Source organism: Podarcis bocagei, assembly GCF_964188305.1.
Source record: "Podarcis bocagei genome assembly, chromosome: 1".
NCBI lineage: Eukaryota > Metazoa > Chordata > Lepidosauria > Squamata > Lacertidae > Podarcis > Podarcis bocagei.
The window spans coordinates 42,807,209-42,825,979 of NC_138125.1; the positions used below are offsets into that span (position 1 = coordinate 42,807,209).

General features: G+C 38.1%; 2 protein-coding genes across 3 annotated transcripts in view; one reads left to right on the top strand and one right to left on the bottom strand.

Annotated features, from left to right (window-relative positions):
* Positions 1 to 18,771, bottom strand: part of AVEN (apoptosis and caspase activation inhibitor) — a 104,517-nt gene that overhangs the window by 75,667 nt on the left and 10,079 nt on the right. Inside the window, exon 2 of the mRNA XM_081209709.1 lies at positions 4,833 to 5,004. Within this exon, the coding sequence (XP_081065835.1) occupies positions 4,833 to 5,004 (172 nt within the window). The remainder of the gene's footprint in view (positions 1 to 4,832; positions 5,005 to 18,771) is intronic.
* Positions 1 to 18,771, top strand: part of CHRM5 (cholinergic receptor muscarinic 5) — a 64,311-nt gene that overhangs the window by 22,928 nt on the left and 22,612 nt on the right. The window lies entirely within an intron of this gene.

The following is an 18,771-nucleotide window of genomic DNA, read 5'->3' on the forward strand; positions in this document are numbered from 1 at the left end:
AGTTCTTAACCTGGAGCAACCACTTCCTGGTTAGCGGAGTTTGTAACCCAAAGCACCTGCAACCCGAAGCTCCTGTAACCCGAGGTACCACTGTAATCAAAATCAAGTCAAGGGAATTAGTCAAAGTAAGTGCTTTAGGAGAACACATGGCCTTATGCACACGATTGAAAAGAGATTGATGATTCTAAGCAAGAAACCACACACTATAAAACATTAAATCATGTCTGCTAAACAAACAAAAACACGACACATTTCTGCTTCAATTTCCTGAATGAAAATGCTACATGTTCTGAAAAAAATTCACTTAAGTACCAATTTGTAATAAACATTAACACTTCTTTAAATCTAGAGGGATTTTTAATATCAGATCCTCATTTAATTAAGCACTAAATGTTGACCTTTCAAATTTTCATTAAGTTAAATTACGTCTACAAGACTAGGACAATCCAAGTTTATATTCTGACATCATTCAAATGTTTTATAGCAGCTGAAAAAAACACAGATGAAATACATCTATTAGGCTTTATTTACTTTAAAAAGAAAATAATAGTAAAGTTAGTTCAACTGTAGACATAAATCTCTAATAGCCTGTTCAATTATAAGATATATTTGTAGCAAGTTATAAATAAAAATATCCTCGTGACTTTGTTTTTGGTTGCACAGATGCTGAAATGTAAGAATTCTCCCTCACAGAGAAAAAAAAAATTATTGGGGGTGGGCACAGAGATTTTTTTTTTTTTTAAGGATTTGTGTGTTTCCCAAAGACAGCACCAGCCAACCAGGCGAGTGTAGGGCAGCCTGCTGGCAAAATAGGATTTGTCTCCTCCAAGGTATAGAAAAATCATCCCCATATTTATTTCAAGCAAATTAGCTTACAATATTAAGACTGCCCTGGTTCAATTTTAAACATTATCCTAAATATTACAAGTGTTTTTTAAAAACCTACTATGCTGTTAACTTCTTTACAATCCTTTTGTAAATATGCAATAAACATTTTCCATTCTTTTTTTATATTTGCTCATGAGAATAGGAGGAAGTGTGCATTTCTAGGTCAGGGATAGCTAACCTATGGTCTACCAGATGCTACTGAACAAATTTTCCATCAGTCCCAGCCAGCATGACCAATCACAGGAAGGGAGCACAGGTTAGTCCCCCCCGTTCTATACCAATAAAACAGGGGAATCCTTCATCTGAACTAGGCTACCATCAACCATAAGGAAAAAGGAGTAGCAATGGAAGGTGGTTTTTCTGTATTCTTGTTAGTGTCCTGACCAACAACTTTTAATCATGCACAACACATTGAATTGAACACACTGAAGGGCTAGCAATACTGGCTCCATTCACAGACTAATTACTACACCAGCCAAGACACAGACAGTACGTTCTTTAACTCCCTCAGTGTGAAGAGCAGCACGCTTTAATAAAGTTCTCCCCTTTTGCCTGTTGGCTGCTCACTTCCCCACATAAGCCAAGGCACAGACCTACATTGGAAACAAGACAGAAGTGCATAAGGAAAGAAGGTAGAAGTGGTGGTAATGCCTTTGCTTGTTGCATCGTGACTTGTAAGGGAGAAAATGGGTGAACAGTAGGGCCAGCTGGAAAGTCTCTGGAAACTGAACTGAGCTGTCAGTTACTACTCCCTAACTAGCATGATCAAGTCCAAAAGGACAGTAGGATTCTATACCTTTAAGCGTTGCTACAATAGAGAAATCCAGCAGAGGCCTCTGTTTCTCATGCATGCAAGAGAGCTACACCTGCCTATATTCTGTTTGACAATTTGTCACCTTCAAAAATACCTAAGGAGCTTCACCTGGAGTCACTGATATGGAGCCCTTGGCTGATTGTTACATCCGAAACAGTTTAACATCAACTGCATGTGCACTACTTATTTCTAAGGGCTTTTGGATTGCAACCCTGGGCATCCATCCACCTCTTCCTCCAAAATATATTTTTTTAAAAAATTATACTGCCTTTGCAAATAAGAAAGTGCTAAAAATGGCTTACAATGGAATACAGCCTAAAAATCATTTAGAAAAGCAAAACACCAATCGGATATACCACACCCCTTACTGGTATCTCATCAGCCTCCTACTAAGCGCCCTGCTTTCCACTACAAGTCAAGGTTCCAAAAAAAAAAATGCAAGATGAAACCTAATATAATACATAATTCAAAAATAAAATGATGCCACTCACTTGTCATCAGCCTGCAGTTGCTAGATGAAAGGGAAAGAAGGGAAGTATGTGACCTTGATCAACATAGCATTTATTTTAGGTCCCTAGCAAGAAGACCCATAGAAGCAAAAAAAATAAATAAAAAAGAATGAAGTTGTCATGGACACTTGGTGTGTAAAGCACAGTTCAACATGGCAATGCAATACCCTGTACTGGGCTGACAGTGTAGAGTAGGGATACATTGTTTCATGTGGGGAGGAGCTCATCTCTCATCTCTATGCCTCATTAAGGGCACCTGCCTCAAACAGAAATTCAGTAATCCATTTTGAAAAATGCTTATTAGCACTATACCTCTATTTATGTATTTCCTAAATTACAATGAATAACAAAGAGCTAACAATGCTCAAGACGCTAAATATTTTATTTTTGCAGAGAAAATTATACTGTAATAAAATTCAAACAAATTGTTCTAGCTAGGTATAAAGGTAACTTATCTTTAGTGTCACATACAGTGTGCATCAATTCCACCCACCAATCAATACTATTTATTACTTTTCTCCTCTGCATTCTCAGCATAACAAGACACTCAAAACAGCAAATATTCAATACCTGAATGATTCACCTCTAATATCTTCAAGTGTTCCAGAGAAATCTAGATACAAATTTGAAAGCCATCTTCACAAGATTTCACATTTTGTAGCAGATCCAAATTTTTAAAAAAGATAAAAGCGTAATGTACTAAATGTACTAAAATAAATTATATTTCAAGTTTTGCAATATGCACACATTAACAATCTACTTCTTTTCAAGATATGACCTGAATGGCAATATAATGATGCTAACCAAAACTGATTAGACTTTCAGATGCAAGATCACACATGGAATTCATGCAAACAAAATTGTTTAGAAACTGTCACATACCAAAGTCACTAGCCTTTTTTTATCCATTAATGCTCTAGTTCTACTTCTAAATGTTCCTAAAGAACTTGGAAAAGTATGAATACTTCAAACTCACAAAAAAATGCTATTTTCATCTTCACATACACGCACTTTCAGTTAATACACTGAAGCTGTTCAATACACTGAAGCTGATTACAGTCATAGGGAGAAAGGAAGTTTACCCTCTTTGAATTCTGTGGTTTTACATATCAGGACATAATAACAATCATCTGTTCCTTGGCATGTCCTAAAATTAGGTAAATACAACCTCAGATGAACAACAGCACATGATTTATTACACCGTGCCATGATTTATTTACCAGAAATAAAGCCCAAAAGAAAGAAAAGGTTGTCTCAGATGATAGACCAAGAATTAGGCGTAACATCCAAACATACACATGCAAAGCTGTAATACAGAACTGTCAATGGGTATAGTCCAAGACACTGTCAGAGCTAGGGTAAGCTTGCCTTTGAACTAGTTGAAAGGCTTACTAGAACTATACAAGCCTACACAGACGTAATAGGACTGCAGCTCGCACAGCCCATAGCAGAATGAATTTGCCCACACCCAGAGTGCTTTTTTGGTTTTTAAAAAAAGGGTGCTAGTTCTCATATATTGATAAAGTTGTCATGGGTGCTAATACTCTGTACCACTGAGTACTGTCACCAAAAAGTCTATGTATGTGTATACACACACACATCAATGACTAACAAAAAATAAATTTCCAATTCTTATAGCAAAACATGTTGGCAGCCATTTTCATCAGTTATAGAGCTTTGAGGACGGAATGCTCAGACAGCTTTCATTTTGCTGAAACTAAGCAATGCTGTACTGTCCTATAAGTTGAGCCCATGCGGTACTAATGTGTCCAAAATGCACATCCAGGTTCTCCCTTTTTGCTAAAATTGTTGGATATGTTGGCATCTGTATAGCAAGTATTGGTAAGTCTGATAGACTATGGTTCTCAGACTTAAAGAGTTTAGCAAAAAAACAGAGTTGCAGTTTGCAAAACAAGTAGAATACAGACACCATAGTCCAACGCAAAGGTTTATGGAGGCCCTGATCCAACTTGGGTCACTTTGTTGACATCATGGTGTGACTGAGAGGAGTAAAATCACTCCAAATCACCTGACTCACCTAGTTATTCAGCCCCAGCACAAAGCTGCTACACATCCCTATCTTGATATAGGATCTTATCTAAATGGAATAAATAAATAAATAAAATTAGGGGACAGCAGCTCAGTGGTGGAGCACTGGAAACAACTTGTCATAAACCCTGAACAACCACTGGCAGTCAGTGTAGATCAGGTACTTCAACCTTTTCAGATTCAGAGTCCACTTTTAACTCAAATATGCATTGGGTGATTTACTTCTTAATCTTTTACCATATACTTGTATGATGGTAGTGCTCCTGTTGTGACCCATCTTGCATCTGGCCGCAATTCACTAGTGGGTCCCAAATCATTGTTCGAAGACCAGTGGTGCAGATGATGCTAAGATAAATGGACCCTAGCCTAGCTTGCTATAAAGCAGCTTCCTATGCTCTCACCCTTCTTGTTATAACACTGCCCATAGGCTTTTAACTAGCGAATTATTAAATCAGTCTTCTTGTCGAGAATTCCATTACCAGCAGCAAAAACGAGGCATTCCAAATGCCATTATGAGGAGACAAATATGCAACATATAAAATTAAACGCTGTTTGTGATTTCTCTTCCTTACCTGCTGAGCTAAGCAAAACACTGAAGTCTGTCCCACGCTGTGATTCACCATTGTCATTTTGTGTTTCTTTCTCCGTATCTTCATAACGGTGCCAGTTGGGAACTACTTTTCTTCTTGAATAACTTCCTTGTTCTTCTTTTTCCTCTTCTTGTGACTCAAGATCAGCCGAGGCCTATGACATGTAGCAGCAAGAAGATTGAATAAGAGCTTTAATTAGCCTTTTCTTTTAATCTGTGTTTGGTTTTCTGAAAAATTAAGACAGCTACCTTAAATCAATGTCCCAATTTAACATTTCATTTAGTAGGCATGTCCAGATTACCTGCCCTGGTATGTCAGTACTTAGAACCTGCATCACTATATCTGTCTGTGACACTAAATTTCATGGCAACACTGTCCTAGTGTCATAGTAAACAGCTGATCTAGGGGATTTACATTTATCCTCTCTTCAATTTTAAGACTGTGATGGATTACTCAAAAATCTGGTAGCCTATTTATTATATCCCCTTACATTCAGTTGTGTGCCATCAGGCTTCATGCTCTTTCACAGTTAAAGTTTAAAACAAGGTTTAACCCTGGGCCAAGGTTTATTCCATGGTACTGACATTTAGAAGACATCTGAAGGGAAGTTTTTAATGTGTGACATTTTAATGTATTTTAATCTTTGTTGGAAGCCGCCCAGAGTGGCTGGGGAAACCCAGCCAGATGGGCGGGGTACAAATAAATTATTATTATTATTATTATTATTATTATTATTATTATTATTATTATCATCATCATCATCATCAACAACAACACCCCACTTTCTCAAACTATTCTTAAACCATTTACTGTTCCTTTTTAATGTCCAGATTGTATCACAAGTTATCTACAGGAATTAAACATACAACAAGAATATGATGCTAACTGAAATCTGTTAGCAGCTGCTAATCTCTTGCTTTAAATGGAAAACAATTTTTGACCTATGCAGAAGAAATGTGGGAGAACATGCTCATAACAAGCACTTGGCAACTATCTGAGGATAGGAAGTCAATGAGTCAGATTATTCTGCTCTGTGCCTCTTTATACCCCATAGTCTAAACATCTTTATCTTCATTAATCTGGAAATTAATTTCTTTCTCCTTTTCTTCATCAGAAACATAGCAAGCTATCAACTTAAGCTACACTCTAGACAGCCTGGAAATGAAAGTTCACTTAGATCTGTTTCCTCAAATTCTTTGCTCCTGTTGCAGATTTGCTTACGGTGGGTTCTTAGAGAAAGCAGTGAAACAGTACTTCTACCCAAGGAGCTCTCTTCCTGAGGACATATTGCCCTAGGGTCCTCCAAAATTTGGAGCAAAGAGTGAAAATAGCTCACAACTATTTCTCTTCTAGGCTGTGATACAGCTTGCTCCTCCTTCAGCAGTATGAGAGGCAGAGCAATGGTGGCTCCACTTGGCAATATATCATGGGTGAAACCACCGCTGCTCCCGAGTCCCTCTGCTACCAGCAACCCAAAGTTGCAAGTGGCACTGGTAGCAGAAGGACTCGGGAGCGGCATCTGTTTCACCCGCGATATAGCACCAAGTAAAGCCACCATCACAGTCTGCCCCTCATACCAGTCCTGGATGATGTATCAATACATTGCCCAGGTCTAATCATTACTGTTTCACACCACACCACTAATATCATCCTCACATTTTTGATGGTGACAAAAGCTGAAGGTAAGAGGTGACAGCTCGACTAAACCCTAAAATGAGTTTATGGTTCACAGTTCACATTCTTCACCACTAAATAAGATTGAAGGGCTATAAAATTGACTCCAACTGACCAAAAAGCAAATTCTTCAGTGAAGGAAATCAATACTTTCCCCACCAAAATTAAAACCCCAGGGAATCATTCACTGTGATAGAAGGGAACAGATCTTATGTCTGAAGACTTTTTTTGTCAAGCACACTTCTAGATCTGTTGAAAGCTAGTGGTAAGTTGCTGTATGCGAGCAAACAGCAGTCATCTACCCTACCAGTAAAGTGTTTTCATATCATCAACTTAAGGGCTCGTGATGAGTAAGCCAAGTTAGCAATGTTGACAGAACAGAAGGTTCTGTCAACATGAATGCTGAAGGTTCTGTCAACATGAACACCTGAATGCTGAAGTCAGCTACTGCTGTCTTAGTATACGTACAAACACACCAATAGGAATATACTCAAGTTGATTCATATTAAGTTTTGCCAAAGTTCAGAGGTAAGGGAACAGGGGCTTTTGGCTTTCAATTCAACCTTCATCACAATAGTATTGGTGCCTACCATGGTTAGCAGTATTTTAGTCATCAATTAATGATGATCCCCAGATGTTCCATATTCAGCAACATTACCACCTTCCATCCTCCTATTTGCATATTTTAGCCAATGGTCACTCTTTTTAGGTACAGCAATAAATTAAAAATTCAACTGTTGTAACTGGGTTACATTAAAAGTCCCTTAATAAAATTCATTTTATTATCATTTTATTACTACTATACCTAGTAGTAAGCCCACTTGAAAAAAACTGGCATTTACTTCTGAGTAGACATGCAGACATGTCTAAGACTGCTGTTAGGTTTTTCAGACCTAGTTGCTAAGTATTAATTTGAATTCTTGTAAACTTCATCTTAAGTCACGGTTTAAACTATTTGTCAGAAACTAAAAATCCACAGCAATCAAACCATTTACCATTTTAATGGTAACCTATCCTTAAAAATCACATCTGAATAGACCTCCAGCACCAATATCCTTGCATTCTGTCTCCAACAAGCCAATTGTAACTGACAAGTTCTACTGGTTTTCCACCCACTCCAAGCTGCTAGCTTTTGAATGAACATTCCAGGGTTGTCCTAGCAACCAGATGGTTCTACCCACAACCCCATACTTACAGTAAGATTAAATCAAAACACAATTTTCTGCATATGGAAATAACAGTGGAAAAATATCTATGACCGCATAGTGGTCCATTTTTCTCTATTTCAGCATGAATTAAACTATGGAATTCTCATAGCAATGTAAAATAGTGCAGGCCAATTCCACAAATTCACTGATTTCTACATTTGAGTGGATATACCTAAATTGCAAGTGCTTGCAATTTGTAATTTCATTACATACTTCAAGGACAGACCTGAAAATACTGTATTCACATTCAAAGCCTGCTCCAAATAGTTTCATAAATGCAGAGTTCACATTTATTTTAAATATACTCATGCCTTAGAATATAATTTGCCTTTATTAGTGCAGTAGTTATGAAAGATAGAAGAGTAAAATAACCTTTTCCCCAGCTGTTCTTGTTTGCCTCCTATTGTCAGTGTTGCCACTGCTTTCCACTTTTAAAAATATATATACTTTTAAAAACACAGCTGGGTTTTATGAGCTTATATGACAACAATTCAAAGCACCTAACAGGGATTAGTAATTTTCCCATTTTCACAAAATATGTATAAAAGGTCAAGTATAAATATTTAACAAAATCCATTTTACTACAGGAGCTAAACAAAAACGGAGAATGAAATGCATAAACTGGAAATTTTACTGCACCAGTGTGGGAGAAAGGAACATATAATTCAACAGAGTGCAGTATCAAACAGGCATCCTCTTGTACCTATTGCGCAATCAGATACACCACTGAAGACTGGGGTGTACGAATGTACCCACAGCAGACCACTACAATCATATATGCAGGCATGGTGTAGTGGATCAGCTGGACCCATGTTCAAATTCACTTCAACGAACAAATATGACGGTGACTTTGGACTACTCTCTATTTCTCAATCTAACCTTCTCTACATGTTATAGGAATTAAATAGGCAAGTCCTGGCTATGTTGCCTTAAGTTCCTTGGAGGAGTACATAATTTTTATCAACTCGCCAACCACTGAGACGTTCCAGAGACAGTGCTACTCAGTTTAGTTTCATTTGGACAAGAGAGCACTGGAGAGTTAGGCTGCTTTTGCTTTATCCCCAAATAAAAGAAGCAGAGCACAGCAGAATCAAAGGCCACATGCAAGTCTGGCCAACTCTCCAAGCGCTGCATGCCAGCAACTATAGTGGCCAGAGACCACCAAGCATGCAGTGGCTCTCATGCATGCACTGCACTGACTACACAGACATATAGTTTGCATATATATTCAATTTTTTGTTTGTTTTATTAGTCACTATAATCAATATATATTTACACACACACAACACACTTGTCCCCATCACAACTCTTGGCTGAAAGGCTGACCTCAAGCCACAGTAGGACTAAAACATAGGTAGGTAAACTAAGGCCCGGGGGCCAGATCTGGCCCAATCGCTTTCTAAATCCGGCCCACGGACGGTCCGGGAATCAGTTTTTACATGAGTAGAATGTGCCCTTTTATTTAAAATGCATCTCTGGGTTATTTGTGGGGCATAGGAATTCATTCCCCCCCCCCCAATATAATCCGGTCCCTCACGAGGTCTAAGGGACAGTGGACCGGCCCCCTGCTGAAAAAGTTTGCTGACCCCTGGACTAAAACCATTCCTAACACAATTCTTCAAAAATGCTGCAGGTATGGCAGCTAAAAGACACTGAATGGGAAGGCACTGATCCAACCCAACAGGACATAGTGAGCTTCCCGCTCTATTTTGTCTTTATAATTCATGGTTTTTTTGTCTACTACCTCTGTGGGGCTTCCTTCCACTTCTTAATGCTTTCATGGACTAAATGGGGAATTACAAAGTCAATAGGAGTGTTTCCTCACTATACCTGTGTAGGCCTCATGAGTCTCCTCTTGTACCAATCATTTCCAGCGCAGACTGCATTTGCTTCAGCTCCTACACTGAAAACAGTTATTATTTTTTGGTGTCTCTGAATTCCCATCAGGCAACACTTTAGGCAAATCAGGGAAGAACTCATTCACAAATATCAAGATAACTAGACTCAACACATTCAGAAGAAACCACAAATGAATATAGCCCGGGAGATAACACAGCTTTCTCTTGTGAAGTATCAGAGAGTGACTAGTTCTGCAATCAGAAACAGGTTGTTTTTTTCTCAGCTGCAAGTCAAAATGCTAGTTCTACTCTGTAAATACAAAAGCTGGGGAAGGTACATCATTTCTGTGCCTTTTTGTAACGACAGGCATAATAAATTATATTGGTTGCCCCTTTAGCAACCTAGCAGCTGACAGAAGAGGTGGTGTGATGAGAAGTCAAGCAATTTAGTTTGTTGTCTCACTGAAATTAATTAAATTGTCCTCCATTATACTTCCTGTTTTCCCAGTTGCACATTGTGAAGATAAGCCCAATATCCTTCCAATTAATCATTAGCTATTCATTCGAAAGTAACCATTGGTAAAAATAACTCAGCCACAATTTTATCAGAAACTACCAAACTGTTAAAGTTATAGCACTCCTCAAGGATTTGTACATTGCTCTCTTCAGACTTTGCCTGAAGATGGTTATTAAAATCTGAAGGTAGAACAGCATCAATTTTCTTGAGCTTTAAAATGTTCGTTTCTGCCTTTCTGCTGCTCATACACAGCTATTTTAAACAGTACTGCTGAAATTAAATTAATAAAGTCTGTCAAAATTATAAAACTGGACAGTACAGAAGAAAACAAATCTAGGAAAGGGGAAATATGTTGCATTCATTAGTTTGCATACGCTGTATGGGCTTCATTCTGACATTTAAGGCATTCATAAATACAGCTTTCCGTACTGCCCTTCAGTAACTGTGATAGTTTATAACATTTTCTCAATCATTCTCCTACTGCCAATAATATTACACCTCATGCAATTCATGCAATGAAGAATGATTTCTTTCACTTATTTCCTTCATCTGTGACCTTTAGAGAGATCTACCAAAGGTAAAAGGTTTAATTAGAAAAAAAGGTCAGCTACAGAAACAGATAGTGGGCACACAACTTTCTAATCTATGCGCGTACATTTGTATGCTGGGGTCCTGATCACATTAAGGAGTATAGTTGTACGAGCATTGCTTCCTGCTTTCTATTGTCTGACTTAATATGAAACATCAGGTCAAGTCCAGAAGGACAGGGTCCCACTCCTTAACACATTTAGTGCACTCTTGAAAAAACGGCTAAACAGGACTACCATTTTGCCTCCAGGATTGAAACACCTTCATCTGGTGGCTTTGCTTTCATTATCACATGGATAACCATTTGCATTACTCAGGCTCCATGTGAAAAACTGAAATGCTAGCAGTGCTAGAAAAATGCATATGCACAGATACTCTTGCTTTCCCAAATGAAAACAAAATATCACATTTTTTGTCACATTATAAATAACAGAGGCACAATTGCAGCCAGCGCTTCCAGCAATCTTGCTTAGCACATCTAGGAAGCCAGCTGTTCCCTAGGCCACCCCATATTTGTTCTACAAAGAATGGAAAATAAGAACTTGTACATGTTTTTTTTTAAAAAAAACCTTGTCAAACCTCGATTTTAACCATTTTGTTCATTCTTTTAAAATATATACTATTAGAGACTAAGATTACAGCTCCTGCAGCTTCTTTCACTTGCTAATTAATTTTCAGAAAAGACAAACCAACAAAATGATTGAGGTTCAGTGTTACAGCAAACACAGCACAGAGTCTTGTGGCACATTAAATGCTAACAGATCCATCCAACCCCTCAACTGGTAGCAGCAGCACTTGATGGAGTGGTGTAGCTTCCACAGTATTGCTGAAACTGGCAGGACAGAAAGTGCCAGCTCCCAAGTTGTTGCAGCAAATGGGGCTTGGATCAGGGCCATTGCCATCACATGATGGCAGCAGGGTTGGCAATGGATCTACTTGGAGTATCTTCAACCCTCTGCCACTGTTTGACAGTGCAATGGATGCTGCTCACTAGCAAAGCATCTAGAACAGTGGATCTCGGGGGTTGGAATGCTCTACAACAAATGTGTGAGTCTGTAAGGTTCCATCAAACACTTTGTTGTTGTTTTCCTTTAAGCCTAATGTCAGTAAGGAGAAATGGTTACATGCTATCTGGGTTTTAGACTCCAGAAACATTAGCAATAGAAAATAACCCAACTACTAACCACTAATGCAACTAATGGTTTTAAGAAGAAAATGTACATTCACGTGGTTTCCTAGTTTCAGCTGTTTCATTCACAACCAGCTGAAAAGGCTAATGACTCATGTTGTAAAAAACATAAAAACCAGCACTTAGGGGATCATTTACAAAGGACTCTCCCACACCTTCCAACACATGGGCATACATGGCTACAGTTGCCTCAATCCATTTCACACACATATAAAGTCAGCTTCACACCACTATTTTCATTATCAGAAAACAAGCCTCAACAACAAAAAACAAATTTCATGCACGGCACAGTATATATATATATGTATATGTATAAGTATATTTTAAAAGTATACACAAGTGGTTGTCTACTAAGGATCAAATGCAGTACTGGCTCAAGACATTTTTCTGCCAAAGCAGAGTACAAATGGTGCTACCCTTCTGGTACGGACACTTTTAAAAAGTCTTGCTGCATCATTCCGACATTTCTGCCTTCTTCTTTTCCTCCACCACCCATGGTGTTGCAGCCTGAAGCATGTTGCTTTACCCTGCCGCATGACAGACTAGCCCTGATCAGACACCTGCTTGCATGTATTTGAAGGCAAAAGTCACACATTTAAACTTATATGCACTATTCATAAATGACACCATTCATCTGTACTTTAAATACACTGTTGTTTGTACTCAGGAATTAATTTCCAGCTGCAGAAAATGCCTTATAAAGAGGACTTAATACAAAGTTTCTCTGAAAGCAGACCTGCAAGTAGAAAAGCATTCTGTAACCTTGAATCAAAACATCAGAGTGCTTAGATTTTGTGTGCACAATTCATTTATTAGTATTTACATCAACAGAGAAGCCTCTTCCAAACGCAGCACCTCATTTTCAAAGCACAAGAAATATCAGACACAGGTACATAAAATGCTACCACCTCCAAACCAAGCCAGTTATTTATCTATCAGTACTAGGTATCGATGGTGCTCTACACTGGCACAATAGGGTTTTAGACAGCAGTTTTTCCCAGCCCTATCTGGAGATGTCAGGGATTGAACCAGGAACTTCTGCAGGCAAAGCATTTGACCTACCCCCCCCCCGAGCAAACACAACTGGAACAATCATCATAAAATTTTATTCAAAGTCCAAACTCCATGCTGTCAAGCAGAAATGCCTAACTATTCATTTTTGCTGGCAATTATTTATTTTTTAAATTTAGTTTTTACTAACACTTGTAAATTATAAAAGGAAGTAACAAAAAAGCACTAAATTATTGTGTGATGTAAGATACAGGAGAAGATAAAACTACAATATTTTCTGTGCAAACATGCATTTCCCATAGGAATTCACAGACTCTCCAAATGAAAAAACTAAGTAATGAAGAGTTAACATCACTGTTTCCCTTGCTTCCCAATTACTAGTAGTCCAACAGAAATATAAAGAGCATATGTCTGCCTTTCACAAAACCCACACCTTGCAATAAACAAGGGGGACCATACAGCCATGGGCTTCTTCATTTGTAAATAAAGTCATGCCATACTGCTAAAAATCAGTCTTTTGTAGCATGTCCTCTAGCTACTTTCAACTTGCAGGAGAATTTCAACTTGCAGGAGTAATTTGCCAGACTTTTGAGTTATTGTACATGTGCGTGTGTGTGCACAAACACACCACTTTTAATTCCAGGAAACCTTTTTTGTGACTTCAAAAGATATGATTGAGTTAAATGTAGCTGGAAACCAGTAAGATTGTCCACTTCAATACATTTAAGTACCACTCTTTTTGAACAGTTACCTTTAAGCTGAGTACCTCTGCATTACTAATACCAAACATTTGAAGTCCTTTTTCCCACCTCAGAGGTCCACAAATCACAGGATTACAACCACAGAAGAAGTCTGAATGGCTACTGCTATATTTGTGGCTACTCCAAACAAAGGTTGTGTGTATTAATCTTGACATGCTAATGCAAAGTTCTGCATGCATTATCCTGTCATTGGATATAGGCTCCCCATATCACCCTCAATCTATGCAACAGCACTACAGCAAATCTATGGGTTTGGGCACAGTAACTGGAAGAATTTCCATAGGGGTAGCCAAAGAGGTTGAAATGTTTCCACAGTGCATTTGGATATTGCCATTTCTGCTATCACATTTGTGTCGATTTATTATTTTGTGCAGAGTCTGTTCCGTTTGCCATATGTTGAATACAGAGAGGAATTGAATATATATATATATTTCAACGTCCGTACTCTATAAGGCAGGCATCCCCAAACTTGGCCCTCCACATGTTTTGGGACTACAATTCCCATCATCACTGACCACTGCTCATGTTTGCTAGGGATCATAGGAGTTGTAGTCCCAAAACATCTGGAGGGCCAAGTTTGGGGGTGCCTGCTATAAGGGACCTTAAGGTGGCCATACTAGAATAAGGAAGCTTCAATGAGACACCGTAATGGGAAACCTCTGAATTACAATTTATCAAGTTGTAGACTCAATTGAGACAAAAGTTTTTCTCATCACCCTATTGTTTGTGGTGAATGGCTATGCTTAATAACATAATTATCACTATTTGTAATTCTACCAGTACTTTCTGTATTTCATTTCCTTCTGACCCCCTTTTTACGTTCTCTTCTCCCTACCCCTGCCCAATTGTGTAGATACACACACACACACACACACACAACCTCAAGATAACATTTCATGCATCTGATGAAGTGGACTATAATTGACAAAAACTTATGCCATAATAAATATTAGTCTTAACGATGTCACAAAACTGTTTGCTGTGTCTGGAATAAGTCTCACTGAGTTCAGTGAGGTTTGCTTGGGAATAAGTGCCCATTGGGTTACAGGCTTGAACACAATTAAAGTGGTCAGGCAAAGCACCTACTGACTTTTGCCTTTATAGCAATAATTGCAGTAGAATTCTCATTCCACTTTTTCAGAATACAAAAAAAATATAAGTTGAACAAGATGGCTTTCTCACTTTCCAGTTCTGACGCATGTTTGGTGGTTGCTAAGCAACCTCCAAGCTCTTTCACTCTAACTCAGAAGACATGCAAAGCATTTAGCTTAGCCATTGTACGTGCAGCCTCTTTGAGCAGCATGGTACAGAGCTGAGGGAATATGACATACTGTGGGGAATCAAAGGGGGTAAAACTACCCCCACTTTATGCTCCTCAGCAGTAAGACTTTAAAGCCATGCCAGAGAAGAGAAATTGCCCAGATAAATTTAACTCTATATATGTACTATCTTACGTCTTCGCTCTGTGTAGTTAAAACACCACTGGTTTCTAACTGGCAGATAAGGATCCAATACTAGGTCACAGCATGATCTAAAGCAGGTTGCAACAGCTGCACTGATGCTTTACAAATATATGCTATAAAATTAGTAAGTGGGTCCCCAAGATGCATGTTTGGGCTAAAGGTGAATTCAAAGCCTGAAAAGACTGAAAACTCCAAAACGCACAACAGAAATTGGTGAAACTGTGGTGAGAATTGTGAAAGCTTACATCACAGTCAAGGGGTTCATTGGATATTATAAGTGTGGAAGATTTCAAAATAAATAAATCTTAAAAGTACATCCAGAAGGAATTACACCCATGGAAGTGATTCATTACATTAGAGTTCTAATCCCAGAGAAAGCCTTTTCAAAAAAATTGTATCACCAATGAAAGATTATACCACTTTTCCAAGGTCAAGCATGGTTAGGTAATTATAGAGTTGGCTTGAAAATTTGAGCTCTAATCAAAAGCTTTAAAATATTGACTTTTTAAAAAAGTATTTACTGAGAATTAGAAAAAACAAAAACAATCATTAGCTCTAATGTAGTAAAATAAAATAATTAGAGTTATTGTTTGGTGTATGGTCTACCCCTTCCTGTGGACTACCTATCTGATCACATACTTTGCACTATGTTAACTCAGCTGTTACCCTAGGTTGAATATTGCAAGAATACTTGAGTCTCAGAAACTGCAAATTAAATATTGCAGATTTTTAATTAGAGAAATTGTAAGCAGATGCCTTTCAAATTGTTAATGAACTCTGTTTCACAGACCAAACTCTCCCCATTTATTGAGTTCTTTTTATAACAGATATCCTAGTAATTGAGGATTACATCACCAAGTTTTCTCACGACACACAAAGAATTTAGTTTCCAAGCAATCCTAGTTCAATTTTATTTATTTACTGGGGAAAGGAGGGGGTGAGTCACCTAAAATTAAAAGTACTTAGCTATAAAAATTTTCACCTGCTTGCAATCCAGAAAAGAAGCATTACAAAATTAACACTCCATTCACCAACAAGACAGGGACTGATCAAAAGATGATGCAGAACACTTTAACCTCCTTTTAACAACAAATTGAAGAGTACCTTAAATGGGTTATCACAAAGATTAAAAATGATTTAGCTTTCAATGCATGAGATAACAGATCTTAGAAAAACATATATAAAGCACTTCAATATTGTGATCTTGTGCTTAATTACTGGAAGAAAATCCCACTTAACCCAATGAGAGTAAACCTTGCTAAGATCATTCTGTAAATTTACATGCCAATGTTATATATATAATTTCTAACTAGGATGAAAGTTGCTCTTTTAGCCCTTCCAGTCTCTTCTTTTCTGCTTAGCTCCTCTTTAGCATGTAAGTCCTACCAAGAAATGTGGGTGGGGAGTCACTGATGTCTTTTTCAGTGTTTCTTTTAGCAGTCAACTACTACTTCTGCTCTAACGCCTAGAATAACCATGTACAGCAAATATTGGATAGGATCAATACGAAAGTGAAAAGTCAACTGCCTACTCCACCTGCTGTTCATTGCTAACAGTTTCCTTTTCAGCCAGAATACTGTGTTCATTCAAAATGTGGAGAAAAATGTTTCAGTAACAAAACACCAATACTTAGTTTTTGTAGATGAATAAAAGAACAATCAATATTATCAAGGAGCTGGAATTACTCCCCTACAAAGGTTAGAATATTTAGGGCCTTTTAGTTCACAAAACTGGTTTATGATAATGGTTTTTAAAAATGTCCATAGTGTGGAGAAAAGGGAATAGGGAGATTTTTTCCAACTCTTATTATACTAGAACCTGAGATCATACAATGTAATCTGGAAGAAACAGGACAATGAATTACACAGCACACAGTTAAATCACACAATTAATTATCCCATCAGCTAACTTAAATGGACAAATGAATTGCTCCCCTGCCACCAAAGCCATTTGGTCTCTTCCCCACCAATCCCCAATGCATGTAATTCCTACTTGGCACTCCTGGAATCAAGCTTTCTATAGTGGATAAGGAATCAGGACAACTGAAAAGGATCAGAAGGTGAAAACACAAGGGAAAATCTGTGACTGCCAACCTCCCAGAGCTGTAGAAGATTTAAAGTTAAATAAAGAATCTCCAGGGTGCAACCAGGCAGCCCTGCTGAAAGAAGAAATGCTCACACAGAAATAGTGCTTTGACGCTATACTGTAGCGCAACACAGTACTCTCCCAACCCTTAAGCCTTCATTCTTGGCCAAAGCTTCCTACCATTCAACTGCTCACCCAGAGGCAATTACAATTTGTCCTAGGCAAGTAGCTAATTGCAAGGTTGATTGAATGAAACACATTTTCAAGAGGAGTTTGCTCTGATGCTTTTTATCCATATTGTAGCATGGAACAAACTGTAATGTTTGCTAACATAATGTGGTCAACATTACGCAAAAGAATTGTGCAGCACTTACAGAGAAATTAGTATGCTATAATGCGTAAATAAGGATACAAGATAAACAATGCAAGATGTTACCGTCCATTAAAATTAACACTCTAATTGTGGTATAGTCCTGTTTGCTATAGCAGATGAGGAAGGGGGATAAAACAGGTTAAAAGACTGGAAGGGGTGGAAATTGGTCAAGAAAGCTGCATTTGCCTTGTTTGCCACTACCCACCTCTGCAGTCCACACACAACACCTTCAGAAGCTGGAGCAACGCCAGCATGAAAAGCAGTCAAGGTATAGATGCTCCAACATGGCCAGGATCTTCCTACAATCCTAGAACATCATGAGCCAGGCACATTATCTCCTGCATTCTAGATCACATCAGAAGAATGTGTTCAAATTTCGTGGGGGTTGGGCACACTGATGTTCTGTCACAACAACATTAACATTTTGGATACTGCCCTTAACTTCTATTGGCAGCTTTTATGTTGCGAACCGCCCTGTGCTCTTTGGATTAAGAGCGGTATACAAATTTAATAAATAAGTAACAAGTCCACAACACCTGGCTTCCCTGCACCAGCCATTCAAAAATCAGGAAGCTTAAAGCCAGTCTAAATAGGACATTTAGATACAATACCTGGAAAATGCTCCAATTTGGAAGCAGCGTAATTGTTGAGGCAGGGAAATCTGCACCCATTTTCATCTGGGTTGTTTTATGCCTTGCATTTCAAACATATCACACCATGGATGCCAAACTTAGTGCAGACACCCGATCAGCATAGCCCACAGCAGCACCAAAATCCTGAGCTCAAGCGATTCACCAGCCTCAATCTTCAGGAGTATTGCAGGCATGCACCACCACACCAGGTTACAACTTAAAACATTCAAATCAACATGAAAATAGCATGAAGTTAATATAAGTAGCTTGCTGCGTGTTTCATTTTGCCACACAGATTGGCTATTCAGGTTCCATTTGCTTTTATGATAATCTTTTTTACCCAATTCACTGAATTTCACTGAATCCAAGGAGGATGCGGATATGTTGCTGCCTTGTGACAAGAAATACAGTCAGTTAGAGCTCTAACAAGAAACACATCAAAAACATTTAGTTCTGTGATTTAGCTGTTTGAACTTCATTGCAAAATAATTTGTTTTGGAAATAATCTATCATGTTATTTTCTGTATTCTAATTGGCTAAACCAGTAAGTATATTCATTTCTGCAAATCAGATTTGTTTATA